This window comes from Dendrobates tinctorius, unplaced genomic scaffold (assembly GCF_039654945.1).
Source record: "Dendrobates tinctorius isolate UK_male_01 unplaced genomic scaffold, ASM3965494v1 ptg000049l, whole genome shotgun sequence".
Classification (NCBI taxonomy): Eukaryota; Metazoa; Chordata; class Amphibia; order Anura; family Dendrobatidae; genus Dendrobates; species Dendrobates tinctorius.
Genome location: NW_027361717.1, coordinates 26,036,791 through 26,061,794, shown reverse-complemented (window position 1 = coordinate 26,061,794; position 25,004 = coordinate 26,036,791). Strand labels below are relative to the sequence as shown.

Here is a 25,004-nt window from a genome sequence, read left to right as displayed (position 1 = left end):
CCATGGCTTTTTGCATTCTATACTTTTCCCCTGTATCATTTCTCATTACTACACACATTATGATTTGACTTATTTGCCTGTGTGGATTGGATGGGGTTTTTACAAACATCTCGTGATATTTTTAGGTCAATGACACCTTTAGATTTTATTTGCTTAGAAAATTGGTGACGTATTCATTATTTATTTCACCCGCAGTATAACGTCACCAATTAGTACAGCTTAAAAAGGTTCCAGGTCCATTAAACATTTTATAACAATGAAACAGAATCAAAGTCACCCAATAAATGGCCAGGTGCGTTTTTTGAAAAGGAAGTCTGTTTAAAAACAGGCATGCTGTGCTGACAGTACAGGCGCTAGGTGCTTCTTTGGCATGGCTCAAGATTTAAGTGCACCTTCCACCTCTGACAACCCTGACTTCTTAAAGTAAAGGCAGAGACAAATGGAAAACAAGTAGGATATAGTATATTTTCTCTGAACCACTAGTATTTCAGAGAAAAAAAAAAAAAAAGATACCTGACTGCAATCGTGATTTCGGCAGCATGAATCAGACGACAAATTCCAGTGAAGTCATTGTTAAGTAAATTACCAGCTATAATAGAGCAATTAATAAACAGACAAGGAACTCAAGATCAGAGTTTTATTAAAAGACAATTTAACAGCAGTTATGTTTTACCCAAACTAATACAAATTTCATTGGGCAGCTGAGTAAAAGCCTTCCATCATCAAAAACCAAGGTTATTACCAGAAGAGGCAAAAGTAGTGGCAAGACAGTGTTCAGACTATGAGTAGTTTGAAAATGGAATGTGTAATTTTTGATGGTTTGTTTTTGTGGCTTAGCCAAAGTCCATAGTGAATCCAATGGTAAGGAAAGGTATAAAAAGGACAATGATCTAGGTCTCCCATTTTGCATCCAAAATAGCTTAATACTGCAGCAAAAGCTGCACGCGATTTCATTCCAACAGTTAAAAAACAAGTTGGCCAAGTTCAAGCATACAATGTCCAAACTATTCAGAATGAATGATTGAAGACAGATCAGAACCAAAATCCCTTTGACACATCCATTTTAACTATTTTATGCTTGACTAATCAATTAATTGCAGATTGGATAAGGGAAAGAGTCACATGGGACGATATTAAAAATAAAAGTATAAGCCAAGTCAATTTTAAAATGCATGGAACATTCATAGTCATAGAGCAAGAGTTGAAACATGTTGGTGGACTTGGCTTATAACATCTAAAATCAGTTTCCTAAACTCCAGTCCTCACAGCCCCCCACAGGTCATGTTTTCCGGATTTCCATAGTGTTACACATGTGCAAGAATTTCCATTTCCTTGATACTTCTACCACTTGTGAAATACTGAAGGAAATCTTAAAAACATGACATGTCAGAGGCCAATGACTAATGGAGTTTGGGAAAAACTGTTCTAAATAATCAATGGATTTTAAACTAACATCATGAACTGCCTTTGATTATGACAATTCATGAGTGGCCAACACAGCAAGGTCTTGTGCTCAGAAGGGTTTCAAAAACCGAAAATCTGGCGGGCTTGTTAACTTGTTTGCTTCCAATACCCTCATGAGTATATAGCACCCAGATCTCCCTTCATAATCTGTGACCTCCCATGAATTTACATGTTTTAATAACCATCAGATGTACTAGAGTTTAAACAATCCATGTGGTCCAGGCAATGATTTAACAAAGGTCTGCCTGTGTTACGTATAGTAAATGCACCAGATTATATTTTTCACATTTTGGTACAGCAAGATAAATAAGATTTCCAACATCAATTACAGGGAATAAAATTATAAATGAAAAAAAGAGCGGGCTAGACTATAATCCCATGGACCTTACAATGTAAGAATTGAATACACAGCGTGCATTCCATTGTAACGCATCGAAAATAGTAAAAATGAAAAACACAGTAAATGCTAAAAACACTAATATAATTGGTCAATGTAAGCACAAGAGTGAATAGTTTGACCTCAAGCACGTCTGGCCAGCCTCCGAGGTGTATGAAAGTATGGGGGGGGACGACCATAGCAAATAGCTTCAGGGAATGTGTGGTCATGAATAGCCTTAGACTTCCTTCACACGGACCTTTTAAAATGAGAAGAAAAACGAGCGCACAAAAAAAAAAAAAAAAACCAACACCAAATGAGTGAAGACAATGTTCACATGTTTAGCATTTGTCTTATGAGAACATGCTGTGGATTTGCAAGATGGAAGGATGCTTTTAACCTATGTCCACAGATTTCACCCTAACCCATTACACACCACTCCAAATTCTGCCACTGAAGTCTAGTATCTGACTTGTGATAGGAGAAAAAAAAAAAGTAAGTGTACTTCTATAAAAACATTGCAAGATTGGTGACCCTGCATGAGAAGGACTGGGTTTGGAGGAGTGACCTAAATTCATCCAATATAGAGGATTCATTACTTTCCAGCCTTGAAGCCGCAGCTTGGCCTTCCAGAGTTTCCCTTTAAATAGACATAATGCATGAATAATAAATATATATATATATATACACATATACACTTTTCCTGTCAGTTAATCACTGATCATGACGCAATGTAATGAATTCCTGTTCCCAAGTAAAGGTCACAAGCCAAAATTCTTTACAATTCTGCAAAGTGCAGAAAGTACCATCGCCACAGCATATTGGTTAAAGTCCATCACCTGTCCCCCAGCAGCAGATTACATGAAGGTCCCCAAAGTCTGGAATGTAAACGCCACCTTCTGTCCCAGAAAGTCACCCGGGAGCACTGCTCTTCACACAGGTTTAGAGATCAACGAGATAATTTTTCATCTTTCCATTTGCAGGAAAATGGCTGAAATTCCTACGTTAGAAAATCCATGCAATACAGTGGAAAAAACAAAACCAAGTCCAAATAAGATTGGCTTGCATATCATTCCATATATAAAGAGGGTTACATTTTCCATAGACAAGGTAAAATGGGGGGGGGGGGGGACTCTTGTGGATATTATCTTACCCCATTAAATCTAGGTGTAGTTTGATGTAACTTTAGCATCTCAAAACGGGACCTCTGAATGGTCAGTGGAGCCCGACAACCTTCTGACGGTTCCAAAACTCCATAATCTCATTTGGGATTTCAGGCTTTTACTTAATATGAATGTTTTCCCTAGAGATTGGCAGTAGTAGTGGCAGACACCATTCTACTCATACCAATTGTGCCCCTTCAGACAAGCAAAAATGTGTAACAATGAGAAAAGGATCAATACAGGCAACCGAGCAGTGGCATCAACTCAGACTAGTGGGATTTTTGTTTTTTAAACATGATTTTTAAAGAGGACGTGACCCCTCTCATGACACGTCTACTTTAGCACTTTTAAATCCCTATGAAATTTTTTAAGGCTACTTTCAGACTTGCATTACAGCGTCGCAGCACTGCGATGGGCACGGCGTGTGCGCCATCCTATGCCAACCTTTTCCTGGGAACAGGTTTTTGGGGATGGTGCATGTGCCGCATCCCATGGACAGTGCTGGTACCGCTACACTGACAATGTTTTCATCATTTGGCAGGGTCCCGAGTCTGGTTTTCTGGACATCAGCCGTGGTTTAAATCAGAAAAATGGGAACATCAAATTGACCTATAGAGTGGCAGCGAATGAGATTGACTTCTTGGATATCAAAATCATGTTGTGTGCGGATGGTATAATTCAAACGGACGCGTTTCGCAAAGAAAAATACAACAAGATGCATTTGACGCACATCAGCACAGCGCAAAAACGGAGCATGCGCCGGCAAAAACATACCAGCGCATGCCCAGCGTACCCAACGCTAAATATGGGGTATGCTAATCGCATGCAGCGTCATGCGACCATAGGAACTGACCGGAGGGGGCGTGGCCGGGGGCGGAGCTTAGTGGCAGCCAAGCGCTGCGCCTGGTAACGCAAGTCTGAAAGTAGCCTAAGAGGAGTGTGTTCTGCTATTCTCCCGCCTGAAAATGTATGATGAATAAACTGACAGGGTGTAACCAACCCAATTCTCCTTGCCAATGAGGTTTGTTCCCACACTGTCAGCACTGGACACTGCCCCAACTTAAATGTTAGTTTATCAATACATTTCTAGTACGAGTGACAGAAGCATGGCACAGAGTTCAAAGGATGAGCCTGAATCCTTATATTATTTAGAATACAGGCATTTAGCAACAAAGATGTCCAGAGAGGAGATAGCTTTAATGACATTCTTAAAATTCTAGGAATATTTCACATCTTACTTTTAGGCTTTGGCAAATTATTACTATCGAAACCGATATCACTGTGCTAATCTAGTGAGGGAAAGCTAGTATTTGCTCTGGTTAACAGAAGTCTCATAGGAAGCCCCTTCCTCCATTTCTAAGCCGGATAACCTCTTAAAATAGCTTAGTCTTTTCAATTCATTGTTAGTCAATATAAATACATTCAGTTGGTATTCCCTTATTAAATGTGGTAGTTCTATCTGGATATTCTTTGTATACTCAATTAGGTCAAGTGATCTCAGCATGATCCCCCCAGGAGTTACAAGGCTTTAAAGGGCCCGTCACACCAAGAGATATTGCTAGCAATATCGCCATAACGTCACTGGTTTTGTGACGTAGCAGCAATATTGCTAGCGATATCGCCATGTCTGATACTTACCTCCGACCGGCTCCCCCGCTGATTATCGCTGATCGCGCGAGAATGGCCTGGGCAGTTTCTCGTCGTCAGCTTCCTGCTGGGCTTCTTGTGGCGCCGACGAGCGACGCGAGTGGGAGGACGTCAGGATCGCCTCGTCTGACAGGTAAGTAGCAACCCCTGCTATGTCGCTGGTGAGATCTGCCTGTGTGGCAGCTCACTAGCGACCACTTAGCGATGCACCAGCGATCCTGACCGCGTCATATCGCTGGTGCATCGCTAAGTGTGACAGTACCTTATTGTTCTGTCCTAGAGGGGGGTCACCATCTCAGTCACTAGAACATCCTGTATGATGAAATTGTATGGAATGTATCACTGAAGTTATCCACAAGGGAAATAATCTCTTATCAAACATAACAAGGATTACTGCACGACTTCCGTCAGTTATAATGTAGATCACAGTCAGCCTCCCTGACTGTACACTTAATAGATTAGTTTATTGATGATACCATAGTAGGAAAAATAAGGTACCATCCCAGCAGGAACAGATGGGACTGGCTGCAGCTGGTCATGTGAATCTGTATTGTTACATCAGAGCATAGAACAGATCCTCAATTTGTGGCTCGTGGCCCATAGGAGGCTGGCAGCTATGTGCCTGCTTGGTGCCTTATCACCAGGTCTAGCAAACAGCTATGAAGGGAAGGTCTTCTGTGCAGGGCTATTCACAAGTCACCACCAGAAAGTGGATTTACCAGCCTTGGGGTTGGAAAGATAAATTACAGTAAGTACCAAGCTTGAGACTGGAGGATACTGCCAGATAAAGGGGGTGCTTGAAGCTGGATGTGATAGTGTAGTGGGAGTGCTTGATGCTTGAGTACAGAATGGGAGTAAAGTAGGATCACATGTATGCAGGTATCCTGCCTTGGTGAGATTTCTTAGGGTAAGCTTTAATGGTTAGAACAGGAATGGGGCTCTGGGTGTCGTTCATGACTCTTAAGAAAAGTGGACGACCACTAGCAAAGAGGAATAAAGTGCCAGATCAAGATGGAGGCTAAAACACAAAACAAAACAGAAGGCTGAACTACATGTAAGCAAGTGCAGTGTAGATAAGTGCAAAATGGGACAGAATTATGCGAGGACAGTCCTGGAAGGCAATAAAACTACATGTGATGATTGAGAAGTTAAGGATCGGGTGACTCCTCAATTTCAGCTTTGGAGTTGGGGTATTACTTTTGAAGCATGTATTAGGCTGGTTTCATATTAGCGTTCTTGTGTGCAGCGTTTGCGGTGCATCCGTCCTCTCTTTAACATGGGGACGCATGGTCTTGCGTTTGCACGCGATCGCATGCGTTTTCGTACGCATGCGTCTGGACAGTTGCGACGGGGCGGGGCTAACGCAACATGTTGCATTTTTCTGGCGTCGAATTTCCGTTAAAAAAAACAAAACCATGCGCACGGAATGCGCCAAAAGAAAGCATTACAGTCTATGGTGAGCGCATATGTGCGCAGAGACATGCTCATGACTGCGTTAGCGTCCGCATGCGTTTTTTTGGTAAACAAGTCTAGGAACTGTCTAAACAAGTTCCTAAGACCACCCCTAAAACCATGATACATAAAAATAGGGGGTGGGCATTGTAATTCACTTCTTTACAGGCTCTGGAGAAGAAAGCTGCAGGAGAGACGCCATAATTGGAAATGTAATTACATACTGCAGGGATAAAAACAGACAGACCTCCATTAGCTGGTATAATTTTTTTATTTTGTATTTCTTCTTGCAGAATTCATTGAGGATCAGCATGGCATCCAACAGTGACAGTTCCCACAGTGGACAAGTGAAGTGAGTACATTAGCTACAGTTGGTAAGTTTTCACTGTCACTTCTAGACATGTATCCAATTTTTTGATCTTCACAGAGCTCTTCAAGTGGCGAGGAACACCAGCAGGAGCAGGCAACTTGGGGCCAAGCTTTGGTGGTAACACTGCGTGTAAGTATATATTTTTTTGGGATAAAACTTATCTTGCAAACTTTAAATGTCTTTTTCTATTATAGGTTCCACAACGGTACGAGGTCGATAACGACCTCCTCATCACATCTGTACAGGAGCGAGTTGCGCTATAGGACACCCGGGATCCCCAGCATGCCAACGCACTGGTGTTCAGGCGGTTGCGGGACGAGGTGGCCAAAGAACTGTAGGATGGATGGGACAATGCCTCAGCTAGGGTCCAAAAGGACTTAAGTATGGCAGTGAAACAGTAGGCTGGGATCACATAACCGTGTGATGTGATGAACTCCTGCGAGTTTCTTGCATCACACACGGTTGTGTAATCCCGGCCAAAAGTGCAATTTTTAACATTTTTTTTCCTTTCACAGTGAAGACAGACAAAACTAGATGGCGTTCCATGAAGGACAGATTCAATAAAGGACCTGAGGCAGGAGGGCCAGGTTCGAAGCGGTGCTGGGGCAAAGACCAGGAAGTATAAGTACCATTGTCTCTACAGCTTCCTGAGACCGGTCCTTGCTCGCAGAGTAAGTATTTTCTTGTTGGATTCCATTGTGTTGTGTTACCTAATCAGAATTTTTATGTTCCACAAGAGTTGGTGAAATTAAAATTTAAATTTTTGGGTAGTAATGTTTCCTTTTCTTTTCACAGAACCCATAGCAGCACCTTAGAACCTGGACCGACATCAGGAGTGGTCCTTCATGAACGGCCATCGGACCCGTCCCAGACATCCCACAGCGAAGGGGTAAGGCCTGCAGCACAGTCTGGAGAACCGGCAGCCGGTGCATCCGGTCTTCCCCTGTCAGAGTCCTTTGCTTCTTTTTTGGCTCTTCCTTCCAGCGGGGCTTGGACAGGCCAGTCATGCCCGAGTTTTTACATTTGAGCACAGTATTTCAGAATTGCTTCAAGGTCCTGGGTGACAATGCAAACTGGTTTGTCACAGGTCACCCGACGCCTTGACCAACTGGAAGCAGAGCTCCAGCGACCGGAAAGACTTTAGTGCCATAGAGAAGGGCATGATGGAAAACCTAACACCGGAACTCCAGCTTTCTGTGATGCAGGCCTGCAATGCTGCATATGTCAGTGCTATGCAGCAGACTTTGTTCATGCAGCCACCACCAGCAGCTGCATTTCCACCAGTCCCGCCACTGACAAGACTGATGTTAGAGTTCTGCTGCATATCATTGTGCAGCCGCCACCATGACAACAGCCCGCCAACACTACACCATGCCGGGTGCTGAGGAAAGTAACACTGCACCGCCGAGTACTGCTCCTGTGAGTACACCCACCATGATGCCGGGGAAAAGCAGCCATGGAGATCGAAGTCCAAGAAGCCATGGACAGGGCCAAGAAGCCATGGAGATCGTAGGTCAAGCAGCCATGGACAGGGGCAAAGCAGCCATGGAGAGCGGAGGTCAAGCAGCCATGGACAGGGGCAAAGCAGCCATGGAGAGCGGAGGTCAAGCAGCCATGGACAGGGGCAAAGCAGCCATGGACAGGGGCAAAGCAGCCATGGAGAGCGGAGGTCAAGCAGCCATGGACAGGGGCAAAGCAGCCATGGAGAGCGGAGGAGCCAGCGCACTAAAAAAAAAAAAAAAATAAAAAAATAAAAGACAAACAGTCCATGTGCCGCCTCCCTCACCTCAAACATTGGCTTTGCCAGACCATGTGTCCAACTCAAATGTCTCAATCTCCAGCATCCCTGACCTTCCACCAAGTCTACTTGCCTCTTCCCCTGTCACCACCTCTTCACCCACTCCCAACCAGAACAAGTCCAGTCCCCCCTTGTCCATAATTTTTCTCCTTTTTAACATTCCAAAATTTATATTTTAACAATAAATGTTATTTTGTTTTCACCCATCAATGATTGGTCTTTGTGTCTTTCGTCGCCGGCAACACACATCGGTTTTGACAGCTCATATCTCCATGTCAGACACAATCTGATCATCCTTATTTGTTTGCTCTGCAGCTCTGTGTCTTTCATGGAGCCACGAGTCAAAATCCTCTTAAGAAAACCATAAAAGGTCAAGGGTCACCAATGCTTTGAACATATGGCCTGTAAAGCAATTTGTGACCTGGTTTTTTTTTTTTTTTTTTTAGGGTTTATACATTTACATAGCTGATCACCACTGCACATGTGTAAGGCATTTTCAACAGGTGGTAGGAAACATAACATGGACATTTTAATAGTCAAAAAAAGGTGTTTTTATTATCTGCAGCATTACAACAATACAGGTACTGCATAAACTACCATTTCATCTTGCCATGACAACCGGCCAATATCTGAAACAAAATAGGCCGCAAATCTATCCCTCATTTGTGCAGTTTCCACTGTTGACCTCAGAGGGTGCTGTTGGTAATCTGGAAATGGGTCACAAACTGGCTCATTTAGTTCAACGTTGGGTCGCTCTTTAGCCATAATATAATTATGGACAACCACACACGCTTTGACCACCTCATCAACGGTCTCAATTTTAACATTAATTGCTGTCCCTAAAATGCTCCATTTCGAGACAAGGATACCAAAGGCGCACGCCACAATTCTTTGTGCCCTGGTCAGTCTTTAGTTAAAAATTCTTTTAGTATGGTCCAAGTCCCGACTGGAGTATGGTTTTAGGAGGTTGCCACACATCTGAAATGCCTCATCCCCAACCACAACAAACGGCATTGCAGGTCCTTCAGAGTTGGGAAGAGGTCGTGGCTGTGGGAAATTGAAATTACTACGATATAATCGTTGGCCCATGTTGGGGTCTTTAAATGTACTGGAATCATTAGCACGTCCGAAAGATCCGATGTCCACGGCGACAAAGCTGCAGTCCGCATCGGCAATCGCCATGAGCACTGTTGAAAAATTTTTTTTTATAATTGAAGTACTCAGATCCAGTTCTTGCCGGTTTGGTAATACGGATATGTTTCCCGTCCACCGCTCTAATACAGTTGGGAAAAATCAAAGTTCCTGGAATTTTGCAGCTTTGGCTATCCATAATTCCGTGGTGGGTAGGGGTAAAAATTCCTCCCGAAGAACGTTCCACAAAGCCCGGCAGGTGTCTGCAACAATTCCGGAAAGTGTAGAAATTCCAATCCGGAACTGAAAATGGAGCAATGTTAAGGTCTCTCCGGTAGCCAGGAATCTTATACACAGAAATAAAAAAATAAGTAAATTGCAGACCAATAATTATAAGAGGCGTTTAGTTTGAATTACGTACCGTAGTGTCACCAGCAGACATTCCTTAGCAGGAATTGCTCTCCAGAGCTGGGTGTCTTGCCTGCTGATGTATCCTTCAATGCGTCAAAGCAAATACCGGAAACTGTCTTGAGATATCTGCGTGTATTCGTAATATTTGTCCGGGTTGTCATTTAGCTCGTTGAATAAAGAGTGGTAAGCTCCACAGCTCTCCCGGAGTTCAATAGGGCGTCGCCAATATCGCCGACGCAGTCTCTCTTCCGTTCTTCATCACACGCAACAGCAAAAGCAAGAGACAAGCCGAGATCCAAATCCATATTGCGGTACAAACTCTTCATTTGAAGATCCATCATGACGCACGATACAGGAGCAAAATGGATTTAATCTGTGCAAGGGTATGTAAACAAATTCCAGTAGACCAACCCACTTTTGTCCCATTGGTGTTGTTATCATGTTATTTAATCTGAAACTATTTTTTCCTTTTGGAACGCATGCGCTTAAAAACGTGAACGCATGCAAACTCATGTAAATGCAGCGCTTTTAAGCGCGTTATAAAAAGGGTGTGTTATGCGTTTTTAGGTGCACTTGAAACGCTGCGCACAAGAACGCTAAAGTGAAACCAGCCTTAGTGAAGTGTACCAAGTAGCCACAAAAGGTAATGGGGTTGTTTGCATCTAGTACACTTTTTTTTGGCTTTTGGGTATAGAGCCGGACATCACAAAATGCTCTTGAAATTTCCCAGATCACATTCACCCTTGACTGAACCTTGTCTATACTGGCTCACATACACGTAAGAGCTAACATGGGGTATGTACAAATTAAGAAATTGTCAAGATCTAAGCATAGTAATCGCTACCATTTTACTGATACAGGCAATGATGCGGAATTTTAATACTATACTGGAAGGGCATCTGCATTTTCTTCACATGAACATTCCTTAAAAATCACCATTTGTTTTACTAGAGAATTATATGGTTTCAAACAAATTGGTAACCATGCATAATGTATTGGGTGCCTTACAGGTCTATTCCATTACCAACTACACAGCAGATACCAAAAGTACCTCAAGAACCTCAAGACTGCTAAAGAATTGTGAATGTCATAAGCGTTACCTTTAGATGGAAATCTATATCATCTGCCCATACAGTGGCCGCCAATGACCAGTTTCATATCGGTTTTTCTCATAGACACTGGAATCAGTGAAAAATAAATGAATGGAGACCTGTCTCCTCGTATGACGTTAGGTCTAGTAGAAAATTCCTCTGAGAAGATATACTAAAAGTAATTGTGTTCCTCACTGAACAATGGGGTCTGACTTAAAATGCAACACTCTGCATCAAAAGCTTGGTCAAAGTAAAACAACTAGTAGTATAAACTTAGACTAATTAGTGTGAAAGTTACACCAAACTATACAGAATGAACCACTAAGGTCCTGTGCACTCACTTTCTGAGGCTTTAGGTTGACCACACTAAAGGAATGGTCAGGAGCCCAACTTTCCAACATCTGCACTTGAGAATTTTGCAGGTGTATTGGGTACTTTGCTTTCCCAGGAAATAAAAAGGAGTTGTCCACGACTTTGACAACCTCCTTCTCATGCCACACGTTTGATCCCATTAAAATAAAGCTTATACTCACCTCTGGCGCCGTTCCGGTAGAGTCTGCACCCACTTTCCCGGGGTTTATAGGAGGTTGTTTTGTCACGTGAGCCCAGCGCCAAGTCAGTGCTGGCGTCACTTGCCCTGCCTCCAGACGTGCAACCAACAGCAAGCGAGTGGCCAGCTGCAGGTCTCACTTCCTGTTAATTAGGCATATGTCTGAAGGTGCACATGGGCGCCAGAGCTGACTGGGCGCTGGCTCATGTGACTTAACCTCACGCAAGTGCCAACACTGCAGGAATAGGGTGGGGAAAAAAAAAAAAAAAAAAAAGTGTTTTTAGTTTATTGGGGCCAAAAACTCAGATTGAAAAGGGGTTAACCTAGTAGAGGACCACCCTTTTAATGCTGTCTGGAGATTAGTGGCAGATTATCGCGTTCACGGTATTCAATAAAAATGCACAACTTGTCAATCCGAATATGGGGGTTCATAGGAGTCATGCATTTATCTTCTCTGGCGCTTCTAAAAGCTTTGCTATGCAATGTCATTCCCAAAAGCATGCAGTATTTTTGGACCTTAAAAAAAATAAAAAATGATAAAATGGCCAGGACACAACCCCCACACCTTCCCACTGCTTGTAGGGCATTTTATATGTCGGTATAGACCTTCATGTAACATGTGGCACTATTTTTGGGTACGAATATGCTTTATAATGAAGACTACCATGATACTTAATCATCAAATGCTAGACAGATTATTCGCACACAAAAAAAAAAAATAAATATTGTTTTGTGCACTCAGGCTTAACTATAAGAGTCATACGACATACAGGACTAAAGGCCCTGTCACACAGCGATATCGCCAGCGAGATTGCTGATTTTGTGATGCCACAGCGATCTCGCCTGCCGGGTAACGCTGATCGTGCAGGATCGTCCTGGGCCGTTTGATAGTTGGTGTCCCGCTGGCCAGCGCGTATCGCTGCGCGTGGCTGTGGGAGAGCAACGATCAGCGATGCTGGTTTACAATGTAAACAGTGGGTATCTAAGCCACGCAGCTCTTAGATGCTCGCTGGTCCTGATCGCTGGTGGGGCTATGTGACAGCTCACAAGCAATCAGCTAACTACGTCCCAGCGATCCCATCCACGTCGGATCGTTGGTGGGATCGCTGGGACATCGTTATGTGTAACGGGGCTTTAAGACTAGTGCATACTGGGATTTTTATCATGCAGATTTTGGTTCACCAACAGCACTCAGACCAAAAATATGGTCGTACGAACTTGGCCTTTTTGGGGAGGTAACAAAGGGTCACATACTATCCCTCAGCCATCAGAGACTACTGGAGGGATCACCACAGGAGGCTAGTCACAGCAGCCAACAAGCTGACCATCTGATCGCCCATTAACCATTTTACATTCAATGAACCCATCTCAAACAGGAGTATAATCTTCACAAAGGTCACGGATGTGAACAGCGCTTTGTAGAGAACTAATGTATATATTACACACAAATTTTCACAAATCAGAAAAAAAATCACCTAAGATATTTCATACTCGACAGCCAACTCTACTAGCTACGCAGTGAGCTCCAAACATCAGATCTACTAGGATTTACCCAATGGTGGTTGTCCGGGACTTTAACATTGATGGTCTATCCTTAGAATGGGTCATCAATGTCTGATTGGCACCCACACTGTTCCAGTGTTGGCAGGAACTGCTCAGTTACAGAGCCACACAGTGCAACTACGACAGCAGTATAGTGGCTGCGGCCAGGTACTGCACATCCAACCCCTAGTCAAGTCAATAAGAATTGATTTATAGCATCCGGCTGTGGATATTTATGGAATAATGGAGCAGTTCCAACCAAGGCTCAAACCAGGAACAGTAGATTGGAGATGTCAAGTGTCGCAGAGACACAGATCAGATAATATTGGCTAGGGCAGTGTTCCCCAACTCCAGTCTTCAAGAGCCACCAACAGGCCATGTTTTCAAGATTTCATTAGTATTGCCAAGATGATGGAATTATTGCCTGTGCAGGTACTGCAATTATCACCTGGGACATACTAAGAAAATCCTGAAAACATGAACCGTTGGTGGCTCTTGAGGACTGGAGTTGGGGAACACAGGGCTAGGGCATCAAAGTCCCGGACAACCCCTTTAAGGCAGATTCTGTAATTCCACCTTACACGACATCTATGCGTGTTTACTGTAATGTCACTCACTGTAACACTAAGGCTTTTTTCTGCCATTATCTTGCATCAATGACAGATGTAAGTTTACCATCTGGTCCAATGGTTAGCAGCTTATACACATGGCCGCATTAAATGATGCGATACAAAGTTCTGGAGAGTTAAAAACAACCAAACCTGATTATTCCATAGAGTAGCTTCCATATATAACACATTTATTTCTTGAGACTAATGATCAATTAATAAAATTCAAGCGATCAGAGGAGGATACAATGTCAACACCGCTAAGTTACATGCAGCTCCTATTAAATATTTAAGCCTTTCATAAATGCAGGTTCTCCATAGGTACAGAGCATCATTTGTACATCACATATATGCACATTAACTATTACATTCTCTGCCTCCATTATACGAGTACATATGTAATTACCATTAGGGGGTAATCATACCAGCATCGGTCTTCCTTACACTTAGGCAGCATATTATGTTAGAAAACACCCAAAATGCCTTTTATAAAAAAAAAAAAAGTTTGCGCAGGGAGATACCACAATAGTCTTTTTTGTTAAAAGTCTCTAATAAGCCGAGTAGAGCACCACCATTGTGCAGGTACCCCTAACAATCAGCAGTAATCTGTTGGAAACAATGTAGCAAACGTTCGCTTTTTTCTGCAGCGCCATCCTCAGGGGTAATTATAAAGGACATGTACACATTTGTTTCTTGCATGCAGAGTTTAGAAACTTTCCAAACCACCATTAAAATCATTCTACCATTTGGTAGCTACTAAGTGCTATACAAAAATGTTACAAATCCATGGGCGCTCCCGCTTCCTCCCTGCGCACCCTCCCTTCTGTGTTAGAGATAGCAGGGAGGGGGCTGTACACCAATGCACACAATTAGGAAAGAGAACAATGGATCTCCGAGGGCAAAAAACACTACAGATAAAATTGAAACCACATGAAGAAATTGAGGCATAGAAGCTGTGCCGAAATATGAATTAGAGGGGGTTGTCCGCCAAGTTATCACAGATTACCTATCCTGGGGAGATATCAATATCTGATCGGTAAGGGTCCAACTCCCGGCAACATCCACCGATCAGCTGTTCTTGGCATCTGCAGCCGCAAGGTCATAACTGCTGAGCTGCTCCGTCTGCTGATAGTAGCCGCAGATGAGCACTGAGTACGCCTCCTTTTCAAATCAGTAGGAGGCACACGTGCAGTACCCAGCCACTATCAGAAGACAGAGCAGCTCTACAATTGAGTAGCTCCGGCCGGTGGGAGTGAATGACAAGAGTTCAGGAACGGAGACTGCAAACTAAAGTGTAGTGCAGTTTTATTAACTAAGCAACTGCTAACATGTTAAAGCTCGAATCCCCCCATCCTATGTTAAAAAACACAATCTAAGTACAGGGTGGGCCATTTATATGGATACACCTGGATGGGCCATTTATATAGTTGGATCCAAAATGGCCGCCATGGTCACCACCCATCTTGAAAAGCTTTCCCCCTCCCATATACTAATGTGCCACAAACAGGAGGTTGATATTTTATTTAGGTGTATCCATATAAATGGCCCACCCTGTACTCAGCCTAATGTAACCAATAGGCTGCATGATGCACACATGCAGGGTCAGCTGAAAATACAAACATTCCCAAGCAGGTTTTGGCCATGGAATCTGAGAGAACCTTGATGTAGGTGATAAGACCACAACTAGAGCGGATGTGTCTTACTGGGCAGTGCTTTGCCGTTTCTATACAAATCAATGTTTTATCAACAAGAGATGATCACTACAGGACAAAGCCTCACGCCTGTTAGTCCCACCACTGCCCCACCTCCGACTGGCAGCTGTGTATATTTTATAGCCACAGAACTCTGCTAAATAGCGGTGTGGGCGGGTTACAAAGTCAGTCAGTTTTCTCGCTGCAGAGCTCTACATGCTATCACAACTGCTGCACTCAAACTAAGTGATACATTGCTGAAAACAGGGTCTCTGCCCCTACATCATGTCGCTACTAGATCACATAGAAAAACCTGCTGACAGAGTCCCTTTAAAGTGAGCACAGGGTTTCACCCATTTAGGAACCTCGTTTTAGATAATCATTTCCTGGATCAAGTTTTTGAACACTGATATTCTAAGCGAAGCAACTCCTCTAAAACCACTGAGACACCACGTTCGACACCTCGTACTACATAGGACCAAGAAAAACCTTCAAAAAGACTTACCACCTGACACTGAAGTGCATACGTTCATTGTTTTCTAGCATTAAGTACTCAAGAACCCACATGAAAACCACTGAACATAACACAATGGTTTTGGAATGTGAGCACTGGATCAGAGGACTGGAGAGAGTTTTTTGGGGGGACAAAAGGTAGTAAACATTCTGTCTTCAAACTATCCACCTATATTCAGGTGGACAGGAGGTCTGTGACAGCACTTCATGCCTCCATACATAGTTAGACGTATATGGGGCACATATTGACACTTTTCTTTCACACCCCAACTCTTGGATGGCTTACTTTACATTAAAATAATGGCGCACTCAGTTTGACCCTTCTTAACCCTATCCCACAAAAAACTTAAAAATTGTCAAGCAAAAAAACTAAAAACAAACCACAAAGCATAATAGAAATATATATATTTATCTATCTATCTGACGTATAGAATAATATAAGCCAGTTTTTCAGTAACATTTTCCAACAGCGAGATGCCATTCTATGGGGCAGTTGTACAAACACTGAAAGATCCACAGATGTATTTAAGATATACTACACTTTAAATAAAGTGATCTTTACATGCCACCTCTGGTAAACTGCCTTTAAATAATCCTGACCGTGAAAATGGGTTTTGGCTAAAGTAGGCAATTCGCTTGCCACAAAGGCTTTTAATGCGCAACTAGTTAAATTAGCAGCACAGGAAAGCTAATTCCATGTGTTGTAAGTAACACGCAGAAATTAAGACAGGTGAAACACGTATATTACTTACTGGTAATTTTTGTTTTTACGAAACCCATGACAGCAGCAACAAGAGAGGGAATCTGCCCTACAAGGACAGGGAACCTTTAAGATAAAAAGGGCGGCTCCTCTCTCCACATCAGTGGATTACAGAGTGCACAAGGCCCTCCAAGTTCATGTACACACATTTATACATTACTGACTATATATCAATTATCCTCAACCCCACTCACATAGGCCAAACGGATAGCTTCCCTTATCCACCTGGATAGGGTACCCTTCGAGGCTCCCATTCCCTTCCTAGAACCCTGGAAGGAGATAAACCGAGCCCTATCCCTTCTCCAAGATTTTGCTGCTCTAAAATAGTGAAAAAGGCATCTCCTGACATCTAGGGTGTGGAATTTCCTTTTCCTATCATTCTTTGGGTCAGGACAGAAGGAAGTTGAGATATCTCCTGCGACCTATGGAACCTAGACACTACTTTAGGCAGAATCAGGTTTTAAGACTACCCTATCATCCATTACCATGGTAAAGGGAGGATCTGCTGAAAGGGCTTGCATATCACAGATTCTCCACGTTGATGTAAGGGCTACTAGGAGTAAGGTTTTTAATGTAACCAGTTTCACGGATCCATCAGCTGAAGGTTCAAAGGGGGGTTCGGATAAAGCATTTAAGACAAAAGTTCAAGTCCCATGGAGGGACCATGGTCTTTGAGACTGGTCTGGATCTAGCGCAGGCCTTAATCTCATCTCCCACCGATTACCCGCTAGGTTGTAATTATAAAGAGCCCCTAATGCTGACACCTTAACTTTCAAGGTACTCAGTGCCAGGCCATGTTTTTGTCCTTTCTGAAGGAACTCCAGGATCTCTTTAAGGGGTATCTTTCCTTCTGGAGAACACCCTGTGGATGACAAGAACTTTTTCCACATTCTACCATAAATTTTTGTAGTGTCTGCCTTTCCACTGGCAAGTAGAGATCAAGTTAGTTAGTAGAGAATCTCTTACCCTCTAGCAGTGACCTCAAGTTCCTGACTGCTAAGTGCAGCCCAGTCACCCGAGGATGAAACACAGGCCCTTGAGCTGGAAGATCTGGTATCTCTGGAAGGACCCACGGCACAGTAACTGACATGCTCCTCAGCCAAAAGAACCATGGCCTCTTGGGCCAAAAAGGGTCTATAATTACCCTCGCCTCGTCTTGCCTGATCTTCCAGAGGACTGCTGGTATCAAACAGATTGGGGGAAAGGCATAGGCCAGGGAAAAAAACCCCATTTGATTCGGAAGGCGTCCACCTCCTGGGGATTTTCTTTTGGATTCAGGGAACAAAATTTTTCCACTTTGCAGTTCTCTCGAGTGGCAAAAAGGTCACTCTCCGGTTCCCCCCCCCCCCCCCCATGTCCACCAAACGTCTGAATACTGTTGTTTTAAGGGTCCATTTGCCCAGCAGAACTGGCCTGCGACTCAAATAATCTGCCGTTACATTGTCCTTTCCCCTGATGTGGAGTGCAGACAGCGATAAGATGCTCTTTCCGCAAGGCCGAAAAATAATCTGGTTACATGCATTAGGGTCCAGGATCGTGTGCCCCCTGATGATTCCGGTAAGCCATAGTGACCTGGTTGTTTGATACCTTCACATGATGGCCTTGCAGTACAGTAAGAGACTTAGCAAGGCATTCTCTACTGCCCAAAGTGCCAACATATTTGAGGAGGCTTCCCTTCCTACCGCTGACCATGTCCCCTGAACCAGATGGTTGTCCAGAAGTGCTGCCCACCCCCTGGACTGGCATCTGTGGTAACTACCCAGGTGACCTGAGGAAACCACAGGACCCCCTTCCAAAGGGATTTTATGTCCAACCACCAGCGGAGCAGCATCAATATACCTTCTAGATACCCCCCGCAACGAATGCTGGCTTAGTAGGACAAACCCCTGCAACTCTTGAGTGGATCTGACCCCACTTCACTGCCGGAGTACACGAGGTCAGGGAGCCCGGGAGGAGCATAACTTTGTTTTGTATTTACCTGGAAAGGAGACTTTGCAATTTTTCTCTTTTGCTCTGGCAGATGACATTCCTGCTGGCAAGAATCAAGTAAAAGCCCTAGAAAGAAAAAAAAAAAAAAAAAAAGTGTCCTTTGTGGGCGCAATCTTGACTTTTCTAGGTTCAAACATCAACCTAAGTTTTCTAAAATGGTGGCTATGTCCTTCACTTGATTGTTGCAGTGGGTGAAGCAACGGCCTTCTCTCAGACTAGTCATCCGATAGCTGGACGATTTCCTGTCTGAGGTTGGCCGAAACCTCCGCTACCAGTTTTGTAAAAACCTGGAGGGGCCACTGCCAGGCCAAAGGGAAGGGCCTTGTACTGGAGGTGTCTTATGGTGCCTTCCACTGGTACCGCCACCCAGAAGATTTTCTGAATGTTGCAGCTGGATTGTCTATTTTATTGACTATTTTGAACTTTGGAATTCTCAAGAATTTGTTTAGGCCCTTCAAGCTGAAGATCATCCTGTTCGAGACATCTAGCTTTTTTATTAGAAACAGGGGAGAGTAGAACCCCTTTCCCTTCTCCTGCTGGTAACATCCTGCAAGACTTTGTTCCTCAAGAGACACAGTATCTCTGACTCCAGTGCTTTCTGCTCTGAAACAGTCACTCGCTGGAAGGAAACAATGAACCGATCTGGGGGCTACCTCAAACTCCAGTCTGAACCCTGCCCCCACCAAGTTGAGAATCCAAGAACTGGATGATATTTTCTCCCAGGCTGGAAGGAAGAGGGAGAGCCCTCCTCCCACTTGGGGAAGAGTCTTTTGGGGGGACCTCTGACCACTTCAGGAAGAGGTACCGAACAGGAACCTCTTGGTTTTTTGGATCCTTTGTCCCATCTTCTCTGTTCCGCGGATGTTCTTTTCCAGCTATCTTTTCCCTTGAAAGGACTGCCTGAAGGAAGAGAAGGGTGGCTTTGGGAATCCCTTTTTCTTATTGGCTACTTTCTCCAAGAGGTCATCTAGAGCCGAGTCAAATAAATATCCTTCACGGGAGAGAACATAGCTGTCTTTTGCCTGAACATCCCCTGGGCAGCTTGTCAACCAGACCGCCCTCTTGCCTGTGTTAGGGTACAGTTACACCTAGCGACTCACCAGCGATCCCGACCAGCGATATGACGCGGTCAGGATCGCTGGTGAATCGCTGGGTGGTCGCTAGTGAGCTGCCACTCAGGCAGATCTCACCAGCGACATCGCAGGGGACGGGGATCGCTACTTACCTGTCAGACACGGCGATCCTGACGTCCTCCCGCCCGGCTCCACGCGTCGCTCGTCGTCACAGCAGGAAGCGCCGCAGGAAGTGGACGACGAGGAATGGTCCAGGAGCTTCTCGTGCGGTCAGCGATAACCTGCGGGGGAGCCGGTCGGAGGTAAGTATCACATGCAGCGATATCGCTAGCAATATCGCTGCTACGTCACAAAACCGGTGACACTACAGCGATATTGCTAGCGATATCGCAGTGTGTAACGGGGGCTTTAGATAGTGCGGCCAATCTTGCAGCCAGTCTGACTGAGTCAGCTGACGCATCTGCCTAGAAGGCCGCCGCTCCCCTGATCAGGAGCGTGGTTTTAATGGCGTCACTGGATGAACCATCGCTCAGCTGAAACTCCAATGTGCTCAACCAGATCATGAGGAACCTTTCTGTGCAAGTCGCCACAATGGCTGGTCTCCATGCCCCTGCTGATGCCTGCCATGTTGCCTTAAGAAAGGTATCAACCTTCCTATCAAGAGGGTCCTGCAATAGTCCCGAGTCCTCAAAGGGGAGGGACGAACTTTTTGAGGCCTTAGATATGGCAACATCTAACTTGGGAGCTTTACTCCAGGACGCAGAGGACTCATCCTCAAATGGGCATTTTCTTTTGAAGGAGGGTGGTGGTGGTAGTTTTCCTATCCAGCTTTTCCCACTCTACTGATTAGAGTCTGCAATTTCTTTTTTTGTCCAAAGTGCCAAACATGATGTTTTGGATAGATCTTTTAGGCTTCTGGTCCACCAGCCCCATTGTGGAACTCATTGCCTTAACTAAATTGTCCACCTCCTCCAGGGGGAAGCAATAACCTGAGCCAGAGTCGCTATCCGATGAGGACTCTAAAGTATCCTGCAAGAATCCCTCGTCAAATGATATTGACGGTGAAGATACTTCGGCCCTATCCCTTCTTGATGTTTCCCCTGATAAGACCGGGAGTTTAATGAGCTCTCCACTAGAGTTGAGCGGGTTTCATGAAACAAAATTTATTTCAGATGAAACTGGTCTGACTAGGGCAAAAAAAGTCGGAGTTTCGTCCGAAACCCGACCCCAACGCAAGTCAATGGGGAATAAAAGTCGACATTGAGTGGATGAATGTCACTAAATTAAAGGGTACCAGAACAGGAGGCAGGATGTTGCCCAAAAGGTCTCCCTTAGGGACTGCAGAATCTTCCATCCTGGAAGAGCTGTGTCAACTTGTCCTGGAACCCTTGGACCTGCATGCCCAGCTGGAACATCTGGAATTCCCATCCCAATGAGACTGGCGTCAGGGTTGCTGCAGGCTTTGCCGCTGCTGTGAAGAGGGCTGTTGTGCTGCCATCGCAGCACCGGCCCTGCCTGGCTGGTGATCCTCCCTTAAGAACCATGTCTGCAGGGGATCCGCTGGCATCTCTCGGTACCACCCCGGAAGTCGTATCCTGGGTGAATGGCACTGATAACACGATCGGGACCTGACTTCCAGTTACAGGATGTGCGGCAGGGCTGCCGGCTACCATACGGTGATGGTGCTGCAGGCTCCCGCCCGCTCAACGGCGGAGAACCCATCAGGCTCCCCAGCGGCGCTTCCAGGACCGCTGGCGCCGGCCAAAGCAGGAACGGTGCCCTGCCGCCACTGACCAGCCCAGGCCTGGAACCACCTTCTTCTGTGATGCCATCATGCAGGTAAAGGCTGCACCCCTCAAGGACAGGAAACCACTGATTCGGATAGAGGAGCCACCCTTTTTATCTTAAAGGTTCCTGTCCTTGAAGGGTGGATCCCCTCTCTCGTTGGTGCTGTCATGGGTGATAGGAAAAAAATCAATTTAAAAAAGGGTACAATTATCGTAGTCCACAACCCATAAATCATTGCTACGATGCCAACAGGCTATGTGCAAATGTATGTTTATATTAACAGATATAAACCCTATATGACTTGTGCTTTTATTTTTACTTCCAAGATCCATAAAACATTTCTCTGACGAAGTACCTTGGGGACTTATTTGTGGAAGGAGTTGTAGGTATGAATGACACTATAAATTTTACCTATTAAAAGTACTGAAAACAGGTGTGGTACAAAATATTTTGGGGTGTTTCGATTATTTTCGTTTTATGGATTTTACCAAAGTGTGCCAATTTTATATTTTGATAGAAAGGACTTTTTATGGACACAGCCATTCGCAAATATGAACCTCTGATCGCTTGTACTATAAAACTGAAGTACTAGAAATCATAGTCTATGAAAAAGAGGCACAGGCTTGTATTCGGAGAAATGTCAAGTCATATCCCTTGGTTGCCATACCCATCAGGACCCCACAATTGTGGGGTGTTCCTGTTACACGGCTTATGCAGTGTTTCAAAACCTTCCTTGTCTGACAAGCTTATAAGCTGCATGTTCGGAGCTCAGTAGACATCCCCTGTGCACCTCATCTGCTCTTGCCTGGTCTTATTTTGAGAAAATTCAGCTTAAGACTCCTAAACACCATATATTCTGACTAGATGTCTAACCCCAGGATGCCTGTATAGTGAGGAGGATTAGTTTAGAAATAGAGACGTAAACATGCAGAACCGGTCCATTGACTGGGCTCAGTCTGAACCCTGAGCTGCAGGTGCAGCGCCTGGTTACACCTGGGGCCATATAGCAGCAATATGAATAAAATGGTAGGGCATTGGAGCAATAAAAGCAAAGTGGACATAGCATAGGCTCTTTAGTCATAACACTACATAAAAGCCATTCTGCTACACAGAAGAAAAAAAAAAAAAAAAAAAAAAAAAAAAAAAAAATGTATTCTAAAAGTTGTTCTCTGCCCCTCTGGCAAAGTCTTGACAACCGTTTTAAAAGCAACAGTCCAGTTCCGATTCTCAAAACCAGTCTGCAACTAGTCTGTACCTACAAGGAAGTTTACCTGCCATTTTCCTACATCTTGCTTTTTTTTGGCTGCGTTATGCCCAATTTTCATTATGGCAGAACCATGATCTGTGACTACAGTTTAGCTACAGTGCCTTAAGGGAGTCTGAGGTAGTCTGAGACAAACCCCTCTGTCTCATCATTGGTTCAGGCTTCTGCTGCCCCCTACTATTGCAGTGCTGCCTCTTCTGATTGGCTGCTGGGTATGACAAGTTATCACTAGGAAGTTAAGAGATTGGAGAGCACATTTCCTGTATAGCAAAAGGCATAAAGGTTATAGGATACAGAAAGAAAAAAAAAATAAAATAAAAAACCATCTCCCACATTAAGAGGAATGAGCCTCAGTAAGGAGAAGCCTGGGAGGTCGCTTTAAAGAAAAAAACAAAAAACATTGCTCTTAAGTAATCCAGCAAACACAAACCCCTCAGATATCCATGCTGACCCCCGTATCCATCCTGTGCAGTGGCGGCTGAGAAAATATGCATTATTCTAATAACAGATTCTCCATCGCAGACACTAGTATCACGATTTGAGGGTTTTGCTACATATTACTAAAGGCATTGGTTTATGTAAGAAAAGTAAAAGCCATTTTCATCCAAGGCATAATCATGAATATTCCTTTTATAATGCACACTGAAGCAAGAAGTCCCGAAGTGCCACTTTATCGGTCAAGGAAATTTTACTACAAGGTGTACTTATTTTTTGTACAAGTGGCATGCATTAAAGGGAACCGGTCTTGTGATTCCTGCTGCCCAAACCACAATGGCAGCCAGGTATATTTTCCTCCTAAACATTCTGGCATCCAAGAGAAAATACAGTTCGAAGACCACGCTAATCTCATCACTGGCTATGGTCCCCGGCCGGATACTCCAGCACCGCTAAAGATGTCTGACAGACCTCCACCAGAGCGAGAGACCTGTCAATCACCTGCAGCGGCACTGGGAACGGCCGACAGCGTGGTATTGGACTAGTCTAGTCTCTGCAGTGGTCCCCGGTTGGACAGAACATGTCAGGAAAAAAAAAAAAAAAAAAAAGTCTACACGGCTGCAATTGTGCAGTCCAGCTCGGATTCATGCTGCACACTCGTTGCTTGGGCAACTATGAATCACCGGACAGGTTCCCTTTAAAGGAGCGTGCAGGACAAATGTGAAATGCTGAGCTATGTCTAGTGCTGGACCGGGTGGGGGTTTCACAAGCATGGTAACGTGTGTATTCGGCACAGCTTCCCTCCATTAGACATAACACCGCACAAGCTTTTGCCCCTGATGTTCCTGTAAGATGAGGATATGAATTCTTACTCCATAAAACAAGATATATGGTCAATGATAAAAAGGATATCTTAAATTCCCTTTAACAAAGCCAGACCTGAGTGAGCCATCGGTAAATACTGGCAGGGATGGCAGCTCAATTTGTGTAATAAAAAAAAAAAAAGTACCCTACAGTCACCACTTAAAAATGGAGGCTTAAAAACAGTGGAAATGATAAAAAAAGCCATCAGATGACCCTGTGCCAGACGGTCCAGCTAGGGTTTCGGTAAAAACCCTTGTGTAACCCTAGAACAGATTACTCATCGGGTACAGTTCCTAAAAGAATAAAATAGAGATAAAACCACACTACACACCATGGAAGAGATGCCTCTCTGGAAAGAAGGAGCAGTTCACACTGCTCCCCAGATCCATTACCTAAGAACACTGGTTTCCATTGCACAATCACCGACACAATACCAAACTGTCAACAACTGGGATAAAAAAAAAAAAAATTAAAAGCCATAATCTCCACACAGCCACAACCCACAGACTCTCCGATCACATGGCGATAAGGTGGAAAGCCTTCCAAGTCTTGAGTAAGGAAGGCTGATCCCCTGATCACTTCTGTCTTGTGGGTTCCACAGAGCGGGTCATGTCTTCTGCCCATCGCATGCACAGCCATCCACCGGAGGAGGCGCATCATCCATCCAGCGGCTTCCCTAAGTAGACCAGTGTCACTTCTGTGTTCCCGTACACTGCAGAAACTGCTGGATATAGACTGGCCTTGGGAAGTCCCCTAAATGCCACACCTAAAAACTCATAGCCACGCTCGAAGGCCAGCGTCTTGTCTTCCATGTCCAAGATGACTCTGATCCTTTCACCTATCTGAAATAGAAAAACCCAAGGTGAGTACAGGAGGCACAACCGCCAATACAGGGCAACATCACCAAAGTCAGTGTCTGTATGGACTGTGTATTTTGTGCCTTAAAAGGACTGTCCACACAGAATGACTGTTCAAACGAACTCCCGCCACTCAGTGAGCCATGGTGGGGCCAAACATTTACATA

At 44.3% G+C, this 25,004-nt stretch overlaps 1 protein-coding gene across 1 annotated transcript in view; it reads right to left on the bottom strand.

Moving 5' to 3' along the window:
* Nucleotides 1–623: 623 nt before the first annotated feature.
* FBXO45 (F-box protein 45) overlaps nucleotides 624–25,004 on the bottom strand; it is a 55,122-nt gene continuing 30,741 nt past the window's right edge. Inside the window, exon 3 of the mRNA XM_073576568.1 lies at nucleotides 624–24,822. Within this exon, the coding sequence (XP_073432669.1) occupies nucleotides 24,637–24,822 (186 nt within the window). The 3' untranslated portion in view covers nucleotides 624–24,636. The remainder of the gene's footprint in view (nucleotides 24,823–25,004) is intronic.